Source organism: Pistacia vera, unplaced genomic scaffold (assembly GCF_008641045.1).
Source record: "Pistacia vera cultivar Batoury unplaced genomic scaffold, PisVer_v2 Contig1111, whole genome shotgun sequence".
Taxonomy (NCBI): Eukaryota; Viridiplantae; Streptophyta; class Magnoliopsida; order Sapindales; family Anacardiaceae; genus Pistacia; species Pistacia vera.
The window spans coordinates 297,222-315,143 of record NW_022195151.1 but is presented as its reverse complement, the minus strand read 5'-3'; the positions used below and the strand labels follow the sequence as shown (position 1 = coordinate 315,143).

Sequence of the window (17,922 nt, the reverse complement as noted above, 5' to 3'; positions counted from 1 at the left end):
GCTTGTCTTCATTTGTTTAAGACAATACGATGTCGTTGTAGCTTCTGGAGAACAAATTACGTAATTATAGTAGCTTTTTTGACTGCCTGAACCAGTAGATATTCTATGTTCGCTTGTCTTCATTTGTTTAATACAATACGATGTCGTTGTAGCTTCTGGAGAACAAATTACGTAATTAGTAATTCTGTTAGTCTAAAGACCAGTACCGAATTCATTGTAAAGAAATTTAATTAATTAGAATTATGAGTTATTCAACCATCATTTATGGAATCTTTGTTGTTTATTATGAAAACTCATTTACCCAATTTATTTTCTTTAATTTTGTTGTCAAATTTTATCCTCCGGGTCAAACACCATCGCTTTCTAAGTTTCAATCGCGGGGTAGTCAATCATTCTCCTTTCATTTGGGATTGGGCTACGATGGTCTAACCAAATGTGAGGCCCAGGTTCAGATGGTCCCAAGGGCTTAATAAATTTGTGATTCACACGATTAGTTTAAATAAGGGAATTTTAATTGTTAAATACATTCTCTTTTATATATTTAATATCGAAAATAATCCTCGGAATATAATTAGGTATTTTATTTACACCCCTCGCTCCCAGTTTCAAATTTGAAACTTATTTTTTATTCAACAAATTCATCTATAATTAGAATACGGTTTATTGAGTGGTTATTCATGAATTGCATGGACACAAGAAATATTCATTTATCACAATTCACAGCAGCTCTCGTTTATCGTTTGGATAAGAAAACGTCCAAATTAGGAAACTCCACTCCAGTGGCAAAGTGTCCAATATTATGTTTTTCCCTCAATTTAAAGGCACATGCATCCAACAAAATAACCAAGATGGCTGGTCGTGTAAATTAAATTGATGGAACAAATTTGTTGGTGGGGCAATGCGTAGAATTTCTCAACAGTGACCATCAGTACTATTGACCTTCAACACTGCATAATTGCATTTCACCACTGGTGTATTCCTTTTGTGGCTTCTGCGTTTTCCTGTAAACTGTAGTACTGTACAGAGATTTAGCAATTAAGAGTGTGCTTAGCTTAATTAAATTATGGCGATAAAGCATGGCCGACACGACAACAGTGGAAGATAGTGGCTGAATTGTGAATGTCGCATCACAGAAATAGATGATTATCAGATGAAGCAAGATTGGGACCATGACACTGTGGAAGATTCTGATAAGAAAAATGGGCTCATAAAGACTTGACTTTACATGGGACCAAACCAAAACTTGTTCCTAAGCAGTGGAGAGCAAGAGAGAAGTCTAGAAAAAAAGGGAAAAGGGCATTACACGAATACAAGAATCCTGCAAAGTCTCCTTTGAATAACTTGCCTATTATGTAGTAAAGCAACACGCAAGTTCAAACTCCATGATACGCAATTTATTTGGCCAAAAGAGACAGCTCAAGACATCAACGAGTAAGAATCATTTTAGTGAGTGTTCTTTGCTTTGTTTTTTGCCGGATATTCAAACATGAATATGGCAGAAAGTTGACATTGAACTCCATTTCTCTTCTCTTCTCATCATATATATAATAGTGTTCTATTTCAAGATGTGTTGTATTTCCACACTCAAAATTTGGAATATAAAAGTCAAAAAGTTTATGCAATTTTTTTGAGTGAGTACTAGTCCAAGCATATATCCAATGCACAGAGGCAATCAGCTTTTGCCTATCGATCGGATTATTAACGTTAACCAAATTAATTTAATGTGTGAAGGAGAGCTCTCAGGAAGCAATTAAAGCTTCAAGAGGCAGGCTGCATGTGGTGTTGATGAGGCATATGTTTGCACATTCCATTGGCAATGGTACTGATTGTGGTTCTCATCATATGTTGCACAAAACAAAGTTGTTGGACCACAAGTGATAAAATGAAATTCTACAAAGTGATCAGTTAGATGATGATGGTAGATTTCTCTTATCATTTCATTAATTTATTTTTTGTTCCTCGTTCTTTCTAGTGGAAAAAGACCTCAACTTGAGGCATTATTATGGACCCATGGAATGGAATAGCTAGCTTCTGCATTGTTTTGTTCTAGTTAAGCCTTTAGTCTATAACAACTTTTATGAAACCCCGCGGAATAATTTGCCCCCTTTTCATCACTACTTTCCAAAAGCAATGTTACGTACTTCAACAATACTCCACTCATTAGTTTAATTCATGGTTTTTTTTTTTTTTTTTCTATATATATTATATTTATCATCTACACTCTTCCTGCTATAATTTGTTATGACTAAAATGGCTAGAAGAAACAAGAAGAAATCTCTGTGTGAGGAATCCATGAAGTTGGTTGTAAGCATTGTTAAATTATCATCTCTCTCTCTCGCAACTTGGAGTTTAAGAACACCAGTCATATTGCCGGCAGCAGCTGAGAGAAGCCAAGTTCCTGCAGCTGCGAGTGGTAAAATTGCTGCAATAATGGATGTTAGACCCATGGCTCAACTTCCCGCCGGAACCCGAAGCCAAAATTCACAAGAGCAGGATATAAATAGAAAAGCTACCGATTTTATTAGAAGGATTCGTGAGAAGAACAAGAATGTTCCGACCAAAGAATCAAAAGACTTTCCATATGTAATGCCTCCACCCCCTCCTCTAACTATATAACCTGCCTTTGTTTTTATGCACTATTTTGTTTCAAGGAGAGACAAGTTGGAGAATGAAGAACATTGAATCCAACAATATTAGACATTAAAATGCAGTAATCTCTCTGTTGTATTTTTTACTTAAACTATCTGTTGTATTAGCAAGGAAATTTCTAAAAATCAGGTAAAAATTTACTCTTTTATATGTAATTTTGGAAAAAGTTTAACAAGCAAGTTAGAATTTATTAATAGAACTCCTATGTTTTTTGTGACTTGCCATGTCACAATATCAACTCCTTATCCTGGGACCTGGGCTGGTTTTCTTCAGTTGGGCTCACCTTGATTTTTGAGCTTTTTATATTGTTAACTCCCCAGTCAATCTTTTATTCTGAAGGCTCTGAACCCATTTCTTTGTCCCAGTTCATTATCATTAATGGATGTTAACGCACAAGTGGATACACCTATACCATAAGGGGGAGGGATTAGCTAAAGAGAATCTCGGCAGATATACCCAATACGATTAAAGATTAACTTACAACTTAATTTTATAAACTCTCTCTCATAACTTTTACGTGATAACTCCTAATTTTATATTCATAAATTTTAAATTGAGAAATTCATCGGTAAAAAACTGGAAGGTTCATCAATAAAAAACTAAGAACTGTCACTTTTGTGAAAGAGAGTTTATGAGATTGAGTTGTAAACATAATATTGGGGGTGTTTGTCTAAGCTTATAAGCTGGTCAAACTAGCTTATAAGCTCTAAAATTAAGTTGACCTGTTTGTTTATAACTTTTTTGAGCTTATAAGTTGAGCTTATAAGCAAAAAAAAAAAATAAGTTGGGGGGGAGGTACTTTTTTTTTTGGCTTATAAGCACTCTGCTTATAAGTTAGTTTGACCAAGTATATTACCATATTATCCTTGTTTAATTTTAAAATTCCATAGTACACCCTTATTTAATGTAATACCCTTTTTAGTTATTTTATAATAAAATGTACTTATAAGCCACATTTTACCAAACACGTCAACTACTTATCAGTCACTTATAAGTATTTTAACCAAACACGTAATTGCTTAAAATTTCAAATGCTTATAAGCTAAAATTAGCTTATAAGCACCTATTGCTTATAAGCTAATTTTCATAAGCTCAGACAAACACCCCCATTGTCCCACCCAATAATCGGTTACTTTTATACATTTTGCTTCCAAGTGAAACGGCATAGCAATATATTACAAAGAGTTGTTTTTTATCTTCAAGGTAATACATTAAGAAGAAAATATGAAAGTGATAACAATGAAAACAAGGCAAAAAAGGATTATTCGCGTAAAATAAATTATTTTCAAGCATGATCCCAATTCAAGTTTGTAGTCATGTGTCATATATAGAGATTAACCTACTTTTATAATAAAACTCACCAACTTTACAATCCTTACAGTAACTAAAGTGTATCATTATTACAATGAATATGAAAATAATGGGAGATTGTACAGAATATAATTTTTTAATAAAGTAATAGAAATTGTGGGAGATGATGAAAACGTTGTATATTAAATATTACAAAACAATAACATGAAAATAAAAATAAAAATATGTATACAAATATCTTTGAATCGTCACGTTTGTTTCTCCATAGTCGATACTGTTCGAAACTTCTAGGCCAACCTGAATAAAGGTCGTGGTCAATATAGTTCTAATTACTTTCTCAAATATTTGATTTAGTCATACTCTCTTATTGACATATTTTCTCTTTTTTAAACTCCTACACCGTAGAGATTTTTTTTAATATAACCGTGGTATCCCCTGTCCACTTGCAAGTCAAACAAGCCTATTCACCGGGGAGCACTGCAGGAACCTACCACCAGAACCCCCATGTACTACGCGGGTGCATGAATGGGGACTGGAACCCAAGATATCCAGTACAACCCGGAAATCTCCAATGCACCTGACCTGAGAGATTTTAATTTTGCATTTCAAGTACATACCTAAAAAGTTTTCGCCGTCTACTTATATTTTATAAGAAGTGAATGACATTTCAGTCATGATGTAGTGTTATATGGCAACCATATCTTTTTAGTATCTTCAATGTGTCCTAAGATAACTTCATATATATAAATAAGCTCTATATCATCCTTTTTTTTTCACTTATTTATAGTAAAAACATAATTGCATAATTAAGGTAGGGCATCAGATGTTGTTTCAGTAGACAGTCAACTATTTGATGGTCTAAGACAAGTATGGCATATATTTCAGATAGGTGAGTTAGTTTGATTGTTCTCCAGAAGCTTCCACCACGATGCCTAGCATTCAAAAGATTTGGATTTGATTTTCATAGATAGCTTTAAAGTATTATCTCTTCACCATTTAAGCTTCATAAGTTAGCCTTCACATAACCATCATTAGGGCCAATGGTAAAAGATTAAAGGGAATCTAACATGGTTTTTTAAGTTTTTAATTTTGAATTCTCATGGTTGCTAATAGAGGTGACAATTATAATTCTTATCTGATCGATAGTTTCAAAATCTCGAACGATTAATTGAGGTGTGTACAAACTAACCGAACACCCTCCATCATAAAAAAAAAAAAATATAAATAAATAAATAAAACGGATAGGCTTCAAAGTAAACACACAAAAACTTGCAGACCGCATTATTCAATTGGAGAATGGAGATATCCGCCACTAAAAAGTAGAGTGGTTTTACAAGTTATTCAGGTTTATTTTAAAGAGATTTGAAATTGAAACCCTATAAAAAGTCAAATAGAGGATACCCAAGGCTCCGTTTGGTTCAAAATTTGGGGGTTTTGGGAAAAGGTTTTTTAAAAAAGTTAAAAAAAAGTTGAATCGGGCGGGTATTACGATGTAGGATTTATAAATTAATAAAATACCCTATATTTTTTTTTTTTTACAAAATACCCCCTATAATAAAACATTAAAAGTTAACAAAAATACCCCTAACCCACCCTCAAACACCCCCAGTCGGCCACCACCACCGGAGGTGGCCGGAGTCGCCTTATGGGCGCATGACCGGCTGGATCTTGCCGGTCATGCGCCATATGGCCTTTTTCGGCTAGATCCGCCGGCAAAGGCCAGATCTGGCCGTCAACCGCCAGATCTGGCCATATTTGCTCTTAACGACGGCCAACAAATGATCGTCGTTGATGGTCAACGACGACCGTTTGTTGGCCGTTGTGACCGACTATTAAGGCCAAAGATCTGGCCGTCAACGGCCAGATCTTTGGCCTTAGATCTGGCCTTTTCCAGCCAGATCCACCGTGGATCTGGCCAGAAAAGGCTAGATCGGCGCACTACTGGCCAGATTCAGCCGGTAGTGCGCCATCCTACCAGATTCCGGCCATTTTCCAGAGGTGGTGGCCGAAATCTGGTAAATGTGGATTATTGGGGTGTTTTTGTAATTTTAAAAAAATATTTAAGGATATTTAATTAAATTAACAAATTTAGAGGGTTTAAAAAAATTGAATAATATTGAAAATCGTATTCCCAAAAATGAGAGTTTTTGGGGATTTTACTGTTTAACTTTTTTGGGAATACTAAGAGTAGTATTCCCAATCTTGAACCAAACGATTCCCAATCTTGAACCAAACGAAGCCCAAGATTTTAAAAACAAATGGATTATGATGCCACTGATGGTGATATCCAAGGGAGAATTTTCCCACCCAAGGTTTGGTGAAACGGCACTTTTCTACCCGTCAAGTTTCAAAATGACACTTTTTCACCATTTGTTAGGTTTCGTTAATATTTTATGTTAATATTTGATTAAAAATATGAAATTACCTTTAAATAGTTTATTTCTTAATTGATTTATTATAAATTAAAATTTAGTTAAGTTAAAGTTTTTACTTAATTATTTATTAATTGAAGTTTAAAAATATATTTTTTCCTTTGTTTATTTAATTAATTAAGAATATTGATATTCTATGTTAATTAGTAAAAATAAAAAATATTATATTATGAAAACATTATAAATTTAGTAGATTATTGAATAATAGTGATGGGATATTGATGACATTATAAATAAATAAATAAATATTAAGGTCCTTTAATTTTAAACAATTGCGTATCATTACTCCTAACCTTTTAGATGGGGTTAACTAATTTTTTTTTTTTTTGACTTTTTAAATTTGATTTTTTGGCTAATTAAAAAATAATAAAAATTTTATAAAGTCAAATATTTAAGGATATTTTTGTCTTTTCTGTAAAATATTAACGGAAAACATAACAAAACCTAACGAAGAGTGGGAAAATGTCATTTTGAAACTTGAATGGTAGGAAAGTGTCGTTTCGTCAAATCTTGGGTGGGAAATGTTGTTTCACCAAACCTTGGGTGGGAAAATGTGTTCTCCCGATATCGAAATCGAATATCGAATCAATCAATTTGGTACCGTAGTTTGTACGGATATGACTAATTTATAAAATTATTTATTTTTATCACATTAATTTGTATTTTGTAGTCTTAAGTTCCTAACTCCTACCAGTGACCAGACCCAACAAGGTGCACGATCAGGAGAACCGAAGGGTTGCCCTGCTTGCCTGTACCAAAGCCCCAAAATGTAATATTATGCATATGATAAAGTTTTATATATCTCCTAATTTAATTAATTTTTTAAAAAAGTTTGAATTACTTTTGTTTTCCTATAGTCAATTAGAAAATTGAAACTTCATGCATTAAATCACAAGCACAAATTAAAGATATTGGATTTATCTCACTTTAATTTTGTTGTGCTAAAAATACACACTAATGTCGGCACCACCGATCAGAGTTCAACAAACACTTAAAGATAAGGTGGTATTAGTTATCAACAACTCAAACAACCTCTAAAAGATATTTTATATCAATCCTATCTCATTTTAAGATAAGGATTAAGAAGTGGTTCCCACGTGTCAAGACAACTTGCAAAAGCGCTCAATACATTAACCTCAAATGTGTATAAATTGACATCTCTCTTCGTAAAAAAAGGGTTGGCTGGGCATATGAGAGATAGACAAACATTTGAGCGTTATTATTTTTCTCTCTGTAAACAAAGCATCTCTCCATTTTTGTACGTCTTACAGGCAATATCAGAAAAATAGCCAGAGAATAATTAAATAACAGTGGATGTAAGATTTGCTTTAAACATCCAAACCGCTATAAAAATCTCTCTTGTCCATCTTTTATTTATGTTTCTGCAAACATATATAATCTTAGCACCATAAACACTTCTCATCAATTGTTCAGATGTAATTTCTAAGAACAACCTAGCACTTTGCACGTGCAAGTCGTTGATGTCAAAATCAAGCATCAACAGTTTGGCACTAGAATTAGGGCATGATTCACATCAGCTCTCCAAGTTTTTCCAGCAAGCCTTAAAATCTTCATGCTATCAGATGTGAAAATATGAGCAGGATAAAATATGAATCTGACGATGTGATAAACATAAGCGCTATTGCCCTTCGAGTTAACTTTCCGATGGTCCAAGAATCATCCAAATCCGAGGTCTATAGCTCAAGTTATCGTCAAAACTCAAAATACTAAAGCTTGTTCCATATCAGAGCTCTCAGATCTTGTGGTCAGGTCGTAGATCACACGCTCATATCATCCATATCGCACGTTCAAAATCATTGAGATCACAGGTTCAAATCATTCAAAGCTTCAAATCGCATGGACAGATCGCAGATCGCACACATCAGAGCTCTCAAATCATGTGGCCAGATCTCAGATCGCACGCATCAGAGCTCTCAGATCGCATGCTTAGATCATCCAGATCGTGCATTTAAGATCATTGAGATCACGCGTTCAGATCACTTAGATCGTGAGGCCAGATCATAGATCGCACATATCAAAGCTCTTAGATCGCGTGGTCAGATCGCAAATTGCATGCTTAGATCATCCAGATCGCGTGTTCAAGATCGTTGAGATCACGCGTTCAAATCATTCAGAGCTCTCAAATCATGTGGTCAGATCGCAGATCGCAAGCATCCGAGCTCTCAGATTGAGTGGCCAGATTGTAGATCACACACATCAGAGCTCTCAGATCGCGTGGTCAAACTGTAGATAGCATGCTCAGATCATCCAGATCGCGCATTCAAGATCGTTGAGATCATGCATTCAAATCATTCAAAGCTCTCAGATCGTGTGGTCAAATCGCATATTGCATGCATCAGACCTTTCAAATCGCGTGGCCAGATCGTAGATCACACCCTCAGATCATCCAGATCACGCGTTCAAGATTGTTGAAATCACGCATTCAGATCATTCAGATCACGCTTTCGAGCAGCCAGATCGTGCTTCCGAGCACCTAGATCTCGCTTCCGAGTGCCTAGATCGTTGATCTTGAGTTCTCAAATCAAGTTTCACGCTTTCTGATCGAACTCCTTCTGCTCTTAGATCAAGCTTCGTGCTTTCTGATCGAACTCCTTCTGTTCTCAGATGAAGCTTCGTGCTTTCTGATCTAACTCTTTGCGCTATGTGCTTTCTGATCAAACTTCTTGTGCTCTCAGATCGCAAAGAGCTCTTAAGCTTTCAGATCACAAAAGTTATCGAGTTCTCAGATCAAAGCCCTTTATGCTATCTAATCAAACTCTTTATGCTCTCTGATCGAGCTCATAAGCTCGCTCATTTGCTTGAGATCGCACGTTGCGGATCGATCAGATCGCATGTTGCGGATCGTTCAAATCGCACGCCTCAAGCCCTTAAGCCGAGACCCTAGCAGATCGCAATCAGCTCTTAGCTCTGAGATTGTGAACAACCTCAGGTCGTGCTCTCAGCTCTCAGATCGCGACCAACTACTAGCGTTAGAAAAACGTGTAGAAAACTCAAAACAGCCCCGAAACATGTCAAAATGGTGGATTTTGGCCCCAAAAATGGCCCCGACTAGGTTTCCACATTGCCACGACGTAGAGCTCAGAACGAGCTTTTCGTGGATATCTTACGGGCTCCAAAACTCCTCCCGAATCAAAATTTATGGTTGTTTTAAGTTGGCTTGTCCATTTAAGGTCTCTAAGCCTTAAGTTTGAGCTTCTAGCGTCAGCTCTCTTCAGGAATTCATCTATTGGACATTTTATGTCAGTTCTCAGATCGCGCTCAGATCGCAGTCCTAGCTCTCAGCACTCGATCATGTCAGGCATAGTTCGAGCTCTTCAGTTCGAGACTGCAGTCTATAGTGCGATAGCCATTTAGATCTAAGACATGAGTTTTTGAAGTGCAATTACGCGCTCCAAAAATTGGGGGGTTCTGTTGTGCCAAAAATACACACTGATGTCAAGGCCACCAATCAGAGTTCAACAAGCACTTAAAGATAAAGTGGTATTAGCTGTCAAAAACCCAAACCGCCTCTAGAGTTATTTTATATCAATCCTATCCCATTTTAAGATAAGGATTAAGAAGTGGTTCCCACGTGTCAAGACAACTTGCAAAAACATTCATTACATTGACCTCAAGGGTGTATAAATGGGCACTTCTCTTCGTGAAAAAGGAGTTGGCTTGGCATATAAGAGCTAGACAAACATTTGAGCTTTATTATTTTCTCTCTGTAAACAAAACATTTCTCCATTTTTGTACATCTTACAAACAATATCAGAAAAAAAGTCAAAGAATAATAAAATAACAGTGAATGTAGAATTCGCTTTAAGCATCCGAACCACTATAAAAATCTCTCTTGTCCATCTTTTATTTACGTTTCTGCAAACATATATTCTCTCAGCACCATAAACGCTTCTCATGAATCATTCACATGTAATTTCTAATAACAGTTTAACACTTTGTACGTGCGAGTCGTTGGTATCAAAATCAAGCATCAACAAATTTCAACCTACTACAAATTTTATTGTTGTATTTATTTCTTTATCTGTAAATTATTTTGAATTAATAACATATATTTATGTGTTTATTTATCTTTTATATTTGTTTGTAATAAGCATCATTGACATTGGCATTAGGCATTCATCTTACAAGGAAAAGGGCTTTCATAACTTAATAGAAAACACAAACACTTATTTTATAACATGTGGTAGGGACAGGCACAGGCCTTGCCCATCCGATGAACTGAGACAATGTCATTCTCAAATTCCCATGATGGAGCTACAACTACTAAACTAAACAAAATCATAAAAAAAAAAAGTATCACACTTTGATTTGGCTTCCTCATTTTTTTAAACAAAGATTCACCCCACCATACTGGCTTTTTTAAATCTAGCACAATCACAAGATCTCCAAGAACCAAGGGCCATTCATCTAATTTCTTCACATGCTTTCAATTATAACAAAATTTCAACACCACCCAAATATAATATTCCAAGTTGAGACGAATAATAATCTTGTAATTAAAATTAACACAAAAATAGGCATCACATAAATAGAATAAGGAATTAGAGATATTTTTCTAAGTTGTTGAAGTTTTCATAGACCAACAAAACCAAATACAGCGACGCAGAGTACCTGGTTCTCTATCATTTCACAACAAAAGAAACTAGACAAACCAAGCAAGAATCCCCCACAACGAAAATGACAGCCCATCTCTGTCTCTCTCTAACCTGTACAAACAAGGAATCACCTAATCACCTAATTAATAATTTAATTACCTAGTCTTTTAATTTCCCCTTTACATCACCTAAAAGTAATTTAATTAATCATATATTCTTCAAGCAACACTGATAATGCTATCACCACTTGACATGGCCTGAAAAGCGGACGAGTGTGATGTCTTTGTTGTCGTCGGAGCCGACTTCTCATCGGAAGAAGATGATGATGGTGCTGAGAGTTTCAGTGACAGAGGCAAAGGCTCTATTTGGGTTTGCGTAGCTTTCTGGTTCAAGTTCAGATTAGCCATTTTTGAAGATGGAGGCACCGGAAGTATCGGTATTGGACGGGTGGGCTTTGTTAATGTTCTCTGTTGGCTGCTGCTTGGACCTAAAGTTAGATTCTCCATGGAGTTTTCTCCGCTTACCGGCAACACTACTGGATATGTTGACACAGGAAATCCTCCCAGTTGTTGTGCAGGCTGTGGAACTGTTACCGTTTCTTGATGAGCTTGATCTTCTTCCATTGATGTACACATGAACTGCAGATTAATAATAATAATAATAATAATAATAATGATAAAGATTTAATAACAAAAAACAACAACAACGAAAGCTAAAAGATTTACTATAAATTAAAAAGTTGATTATTTAAGACTAAATTTACCGAGTCAGTTGTGATGTCAAAAAGACTAGATCTACGGCGCCTCCTATTCTGATTAAAACGGCGGAGGAAATACTTCTGCGCATGGCTAGCAACTTGAGTAGGTGTACGTGTCTTCACAAAGTTCCTGGAAATTCCTCTCCAATCTCCTTTTCCAACTTTCTGTAGACCTAACAAGAATAGTCGGTGCTCTTCCTCCGTCCAAGGAACACCTATAAAATCCCACATAAAAATCAATACCAGAAACAATATATAAAAATATTTTAATTTAATTTATAGTTTATCAGATCTTAAGGTGTTGAAAAGTACCTCTCTTGCGCTCACGGCTCCTGCCGGAGGCGTGAACGACGTCGTCGGAGACATAACCAGCATCCGCGTTTGAATCTTGAGGCTGATCAAATTGAGAAAGATTGTTCATGCTAACACTTTTCCTGAAGGAGGCGCCCTCAGCGACCCGTACACCAAACAACATGATTCCATTCTGATTATTCTCCCCGCTGCCAGCACCACTGCTTCCACCACCACCAACCGCCTCCGAGCAGGTGCGTGAGTTGTGGCCGTTGTTACCGCACTGTGAACAACTCCGAGACATCTTTGCTATATAGATATTCAAACCAGTGTTATTGATGCTTTCAGGAAAGAGAAATATGAGAGAAAAAAGCACGATCTAATCTCTCTCAGTCCATGCAATAAGAGAAAGTAATAGAAACAAATGGCTTCTAGTGAGAATGCGAAACGATATATAAGTAATAGATAACCAGAGCCCTTTTATTTTTCGTTGATATATAGTATTTAGGGTTTTGTTTCAGCTTAAGTAAGCTCTACTTAACTTAGATAAAAAAAATGTTCCAATACTTTGCAGCAGCATTGACCTTTCCGGATCATAAATCAGAACCGTTCAATTTGTTGTACTTCACATTCACAACGATACGACCAAGGAAAAGTATACTCTCCTAATATCCCATCCCGCGGCATAATCGTGTGTACAAAGTAAAGATAAATAAATATTGGACAATGTCCAATAATCATGCAGTCCTTCTTGTTAATTAATCAAATATTCAATCCAAATAGAAAGGTATATTCGATGTTTGAAGCAATGTGATTGGCTGGCCAAGATCAAACTCAAGTGCAATGACTAATTGACAAAATAATAAAGAAATAAGAAATGGTTATGTGTAAAATAAGTAAAAAAAGTTGAAAGGAAATGTGGTAGAAAATGTGTGGGGGGAAAGGGGATGAGTGGAAAGTAACGTAGAGAATTGGGGAAAATAGTTGAATAATAAAAAGAAATGAAAATGAAAATAAAAAAAATAGATGGTGGAGAGAAGAAGTGTTTTCTCTACCGTCAAGTTGGCATATTCGGGTGATTTCGTCGTCTATACTTCATGTCGTCTGGACTGTGGGTTTATATTAAATTAAAATTTGCGTATTGGATTGTGGTGGCCTGGTGGTGGGTGTGAAGGATAAGAGAAAATGGAGCCCACTAATCAACCACATCATCTTCTTTCTCTATCTTCACCAATCCCTTCCCTGAACCTCGACCTTTCTATGTGGTTGTGGTGGTGGTGGTGTTGGTGATGGATGCCTTTTCTTTTTTTCTTTTTTTTTTTTCCTTCTTTTAAATTTATTAATTTACTTCCAATTTTTTATAGTTCCATCTTGGTGGTGGGCTTCTTTTTCTTACTTTTTCTATGAGTTAGACCCGTAACGCAACACCGCTCTTTGATATTTGATTCCTCAAAGTCCACCCTTCTTTCGCCATTTAACAAATAACTATTTTTAAGTTTTCTCTTTAATATAAAAAGCAATTGATTTTTAGTCCAACTATTTTCTTCTTTAAGCCCCGTCTTCTATTTTAAGTGAAGATATAACTATAATAAAATATTTTTTGTATTTTTCTTTCATACTTTTTACCTAAGAGCATTGTGTTTACACGAAATATGAGACAAATCAATCAATATGTTATCATATAATTATGGATTAATTTGTTTATATAATAACAACCTCAAACCTCTTATAATCAAATAATCATTTTAAATCACACCTTAAAAAAAAAAACAATTTCATACCAGTTAAACAAAAAAAAATTCCAAATATCACAATTTTTTTTTTTTGTGCTTTATAGTTATTTCTAATTGATTTAAATTTTTATGATTACAAATATAAAACTTTAAGTTATTTCTAGTTGATTTAAATTTAGTTTTAATTTTTTATAATTACAAATATAAAACTTTAAAGTAAAATTGTCGAAAAAAAAAAAAAGAAATATTACATGTTATTCTATTAAAAATTGAGTGGGACTAAAAAAAGGACATAGTGGGGGCTAAATAAAAATTGTTTTCTCAAAGTAATTTCAAAAGCCCATCATTAGTAAACTGAGAATTAATTAAAAATAAGCATTTAAGAAACTTTTTTAAGCCGAAGAATTCAAAGAAAGCTTTGATATGTATATAAATGTTTTCTTTAATAAAAATGCTTTAATTGATAAAAGTAATCACTTAAAATAATAAACTAGAAAGAGTGTTTGTCATTCTGTGTGCCATTGGACTGTTTTGTTAAAGCGAAACAAGGTGGTGATTTTAAGAAAAATAATAATTTAAAAAAAAAAAAAAAAAGGAGGGGAAGCACGTGTTCCTTCTTGCACAAATGCTTTTCAAACTTTATTTGTGTCCAACTAACATTGAATATTCTAAGGGAGGGTGAGTTGGGTCCCACTTGTTTTGTTTTGTCATTGTGAGGGGCTTATGCGTTGTCTTGTCACGTAGACTACTCTCTTTATTTCTGCACGATGCATACATCGTAAGACCACTTTGATTCACACGTGTTTTGTGGCGGCTATTATTCCATCGTTATTACGCTATCTACTTTTTTTTTTTCTCCATTTTAACCATTCACTTCACCACTTTTTATTTATTCTTTTTCCTCTTCTTCGTGCCCAACAGTCAACCATTTTCACCCTTCTCTTCTCAAATTATATAACTTATCTTCTTCATTATAACAAATCTTCAATACGGAATCAAAGAGCGGTTCATAAGTGATCATATTATTTCATTACATGTGGAAGTGAACCGAGTCAATATTACGTAGATCAGATAAGACTTAGAGACACGATGATAATAAAACCACAAAATTTGGAAATGATATCTTTTCAGACTTTAATGTTGAATATGTCAATGTCTTTTCTACGTAATAAATTTTAAACGTGAATATTAACAATAATTGAATATATCATTTTCTTGTCAACCTATCTAAAGACTATTATACATAGAGTAATGATGACATTCCTCTTCCACAAATTTCAAGATACTATTTTTTTCATCCAAAGTTATATTTTGCATTATCTAAAGCTGATTCTACGGTAAAAATTATATCCATCACTACTTTGAACCTTCAGTTTTCTTTCTATAAAACCCCCTCTTACTTAACACTTTATTTCTAGTCTCGTAAAGCTATGGTTTCTTATTCTTAGATGATATCTGACTCATTCGATTACTAATGTTCAATCGGTCATCATCATTTGATACATCAGCCTTCACTCTATAAAAACCATCTTACCATAAATATTGATAACTCATTGAACGTTAATTAAGAAAATTAATATTTTAAGTATTAACGGAATATAAATGTTGGGTGAGAAAGTGTCATTAAGACAAACCTGGGTAGGAAAAAGGCGTTACGCTTATAAATTATATAAATATGATATTATTAATCGATCCTATCAATTACTTCATTAATCAAATTTTGCTTAATTTGTGGACTATTGGTCATTGAAAATAAAAGGTCACCTTTGAATACGTATATCACATGATAATATTCTTCTTCTTTTTTAATGCATCGTGTTCAATGCTTCTCGGCTACGGTTCCCCCTCAGTAGTCAGTACATAATTATTGATATCTATAGTGATTTTACATGTGAAATATTTTCAAACTTTTAAATTTAGATAAAGACTTTTTATAATTTGTATTCAAAAAAAAAAAAAAAAGAATAACTACAGAAATCACATGAATGTACGTAATATTACATCAAAATAACACTAAGTTTAAGATTAACTTCTAAAAATAAATTTTTCTCATGAATGTACAGATTGTTATGAAATTATACTAACTTGTTTCTTCTTTGAAGAAAATAATAAATATATGTTAGAGAAGACTATTGCGACTTTAAAAAAAAAAAAAAATAGATAAGTAGAGAGAGGAAGAGTACATCTTAACTTGTTATATAATACATATCTTAAAAACTAAAATTATTTTAAATATTGTTAATAACCTATCATTGATATATATAACAGTTTTTTTTTTTTTTTAATCATTGGAAGTGTTAATCCAGTTTACCTTACCTAACTAATCTTCTAGGGTTTTGGATCTATTAACTAGGTAAGAGCCCAAAACCCCTTTTATCAGTGTCTGAGACTGGGAGAACTCAAATCAAAGTTATAAAATCTCATTTATTTTTTTTACATTAGATCATCAATAATGGTGATAATAACTTTTTGTGATATATTCCAAGATAACATGTTGAGAATATCGAAATATTGTTGATTCATTAATAATGCATGTTTATAACAGGATTTGAAACTCTATTAATTTGGGATTAAGATATTACGATTAAATGGATATAGGGGGTTTATTAGGGAGTCAAAGAGAATTTTATAAAAAGGACAAATAGAAGACTGAATGGGAGAATCGGATAGCCGTTCAATTAGACTAGCGTGAAAGTCAATTTGTAACGAGAGTGTCTGGGAATGGCAAACATGATTGGAGAAAGATAGAATCCCATCACATTTAAAACTAAAAAGGTCTCCAAGTGGACGGGAGTTATGAACTTAGCATTCAATTGGTTAAACACCGGATTCCTTGTCTTTTACTTCCATGGAGTGGTGGGCTTGAGAAAGAAGGCCAACAGCCCATTCCACTTAATTAAGTTTTGATAACCCCCATTGAAGCCCACCCTGTGTTGTACCTCAATGAAATGATGTGACTCTTCAATCTGGTGCAGTACTCCGTTACAAGAAGAGAGAAACTTTAATGATGAAGCCTTATCTGAACTTGAATTGCATTGGCTCGAATTTAACACAATCCCAAAGCTTACATGATACTATTCACTAGTTTATTACAGAATGAGAAAGAATGCTGTACAGTTTTCAAAACAACATAAAACTTCGTGCAAGCAGGTCTGTGTTCTTGTTCGATAGAGGGGTGGTTCTGTTGTAAAGGCTTTATATTTATCGACGATAAGAGTGAGCTATTCATATTGTTTTTGAATTTTATTTCCAGAATTGATTCATAAAACAATATATATATACTCTTAATCAATTAACTAATTACATGGGTACTTTAGATGTATTATAATCTAAAATATATAAATAAATTGCATGTATCACTACCAAGGTAATACATTGTAATCGTCATGCTTGGCTAACTATCCCAAGTCTTTTATTGGTGTGAGCCAAAAACACGAGATTTGAGTGATCTGATATTTTTCTATGCCAGATTGCCAATTTACTACATATGGATTAATACTGCATGCCTTGATCAAGGTATTAATTTAATTAATATGCATTATACTTTTCATTTCTTTTTAAACTACATATAATCTGATTATCCACACCAATAATATTACAAGAATTTTTTGTAGAAACTAATTTGATTTAGGATAAAGGACATTTACCCACCCCTGGATTCATAAATTGCAAATTCTCACCCATTTTAAACTCTTTTAAGGTAAATTTTGTTTTGACTAGGTTTGATAGTTAAATACCTTTTTATTTTATAATATGAGTAATAAATAAATATTTTCTAACCCTCAAATTATAGAATTAGCAAAATAATCATTTTTCTTCAAATTATTTCAATAACACTATTTTCTTCAACCTTCCTCTCCTCCGCGCGCTAATATGGCCGTCGGGATCTTCTCCCACTCTTCTCTCTCCCTCTCTTTCTCCTTATCTCTTCTCCACCTATTTCTCTCTTCTCTTTTTTCTCTCTCTTTTCTTCTTCTCTTCTCCGCAAGACCATATCTCGCAACATATGGCCATCAATGCCTCTTTTCTCTTCTCTTTTCTCTTTCTCTTTCTTCTTTCCTCTTCTCCTAGTAGCCAAATCTGGCCGTCGATGGTGTTGGTGTGCGGTGGTATGGTGGTGGAGGAGTTTGGAG

The 17,922-nt window shown here is 34.3% G+C and overlaps 1 protein-coding gene across 1 annotated transcript; it reads right to left on the bottom strand.

Annotated features, from left to right (window-relative positions):
* Positions 1-10,878: 10,878 nt before the first annotated feature.
* On the bottom strand, positions 10,879-12,686 carry LOC116141242 (transcription factor MYB1R1). The gene is made up of 3 exons (XM_031426768.1): positions 12,078-12,686; positions 11,772-11,980; positions 10,879-11,646 (listed from the first exon to the last, which is right to left on the bottom strand). The coding sequence occupies exons 1-3, from the start codon at positions 12,358-12,360 to the stop codon at positions 11,227-11,229; spliced, it is 912 nt and encodes a 303-aa protein (XP_031282628.1). The 5' UTR covers positions 12,361-12,686; the 3' UTR covers positions 10,879-11,226.
* Positions 12,687-17,922: the final 5,236 nt, after the last annotated feature.

Bases quoted from the DNA above. Each gene is read 5' to 3' on its own strand.
- LOC116141242 (XM_031426768.1), bottom strand. From the start codon at position 12,360: ATGTCTCGGAGTTGTTCACAGTGCGGTAACAACGGCCACAACTCACGC. The intron at 11,981-12,077 runs GTACTTTTCAAC...GGGATTTTATAG, and splicing joins GAGCCGTGAGCGCAAGAGAG to GTGTTCCTTGGACGGAGGAA. The intron at 11,647-11,771 runs GTAAATTTAGTC...ATTAATCTGCAG, and splicing joins TTGACATCACAACTGACTCG to TTCATGTGTACATCAATGGA.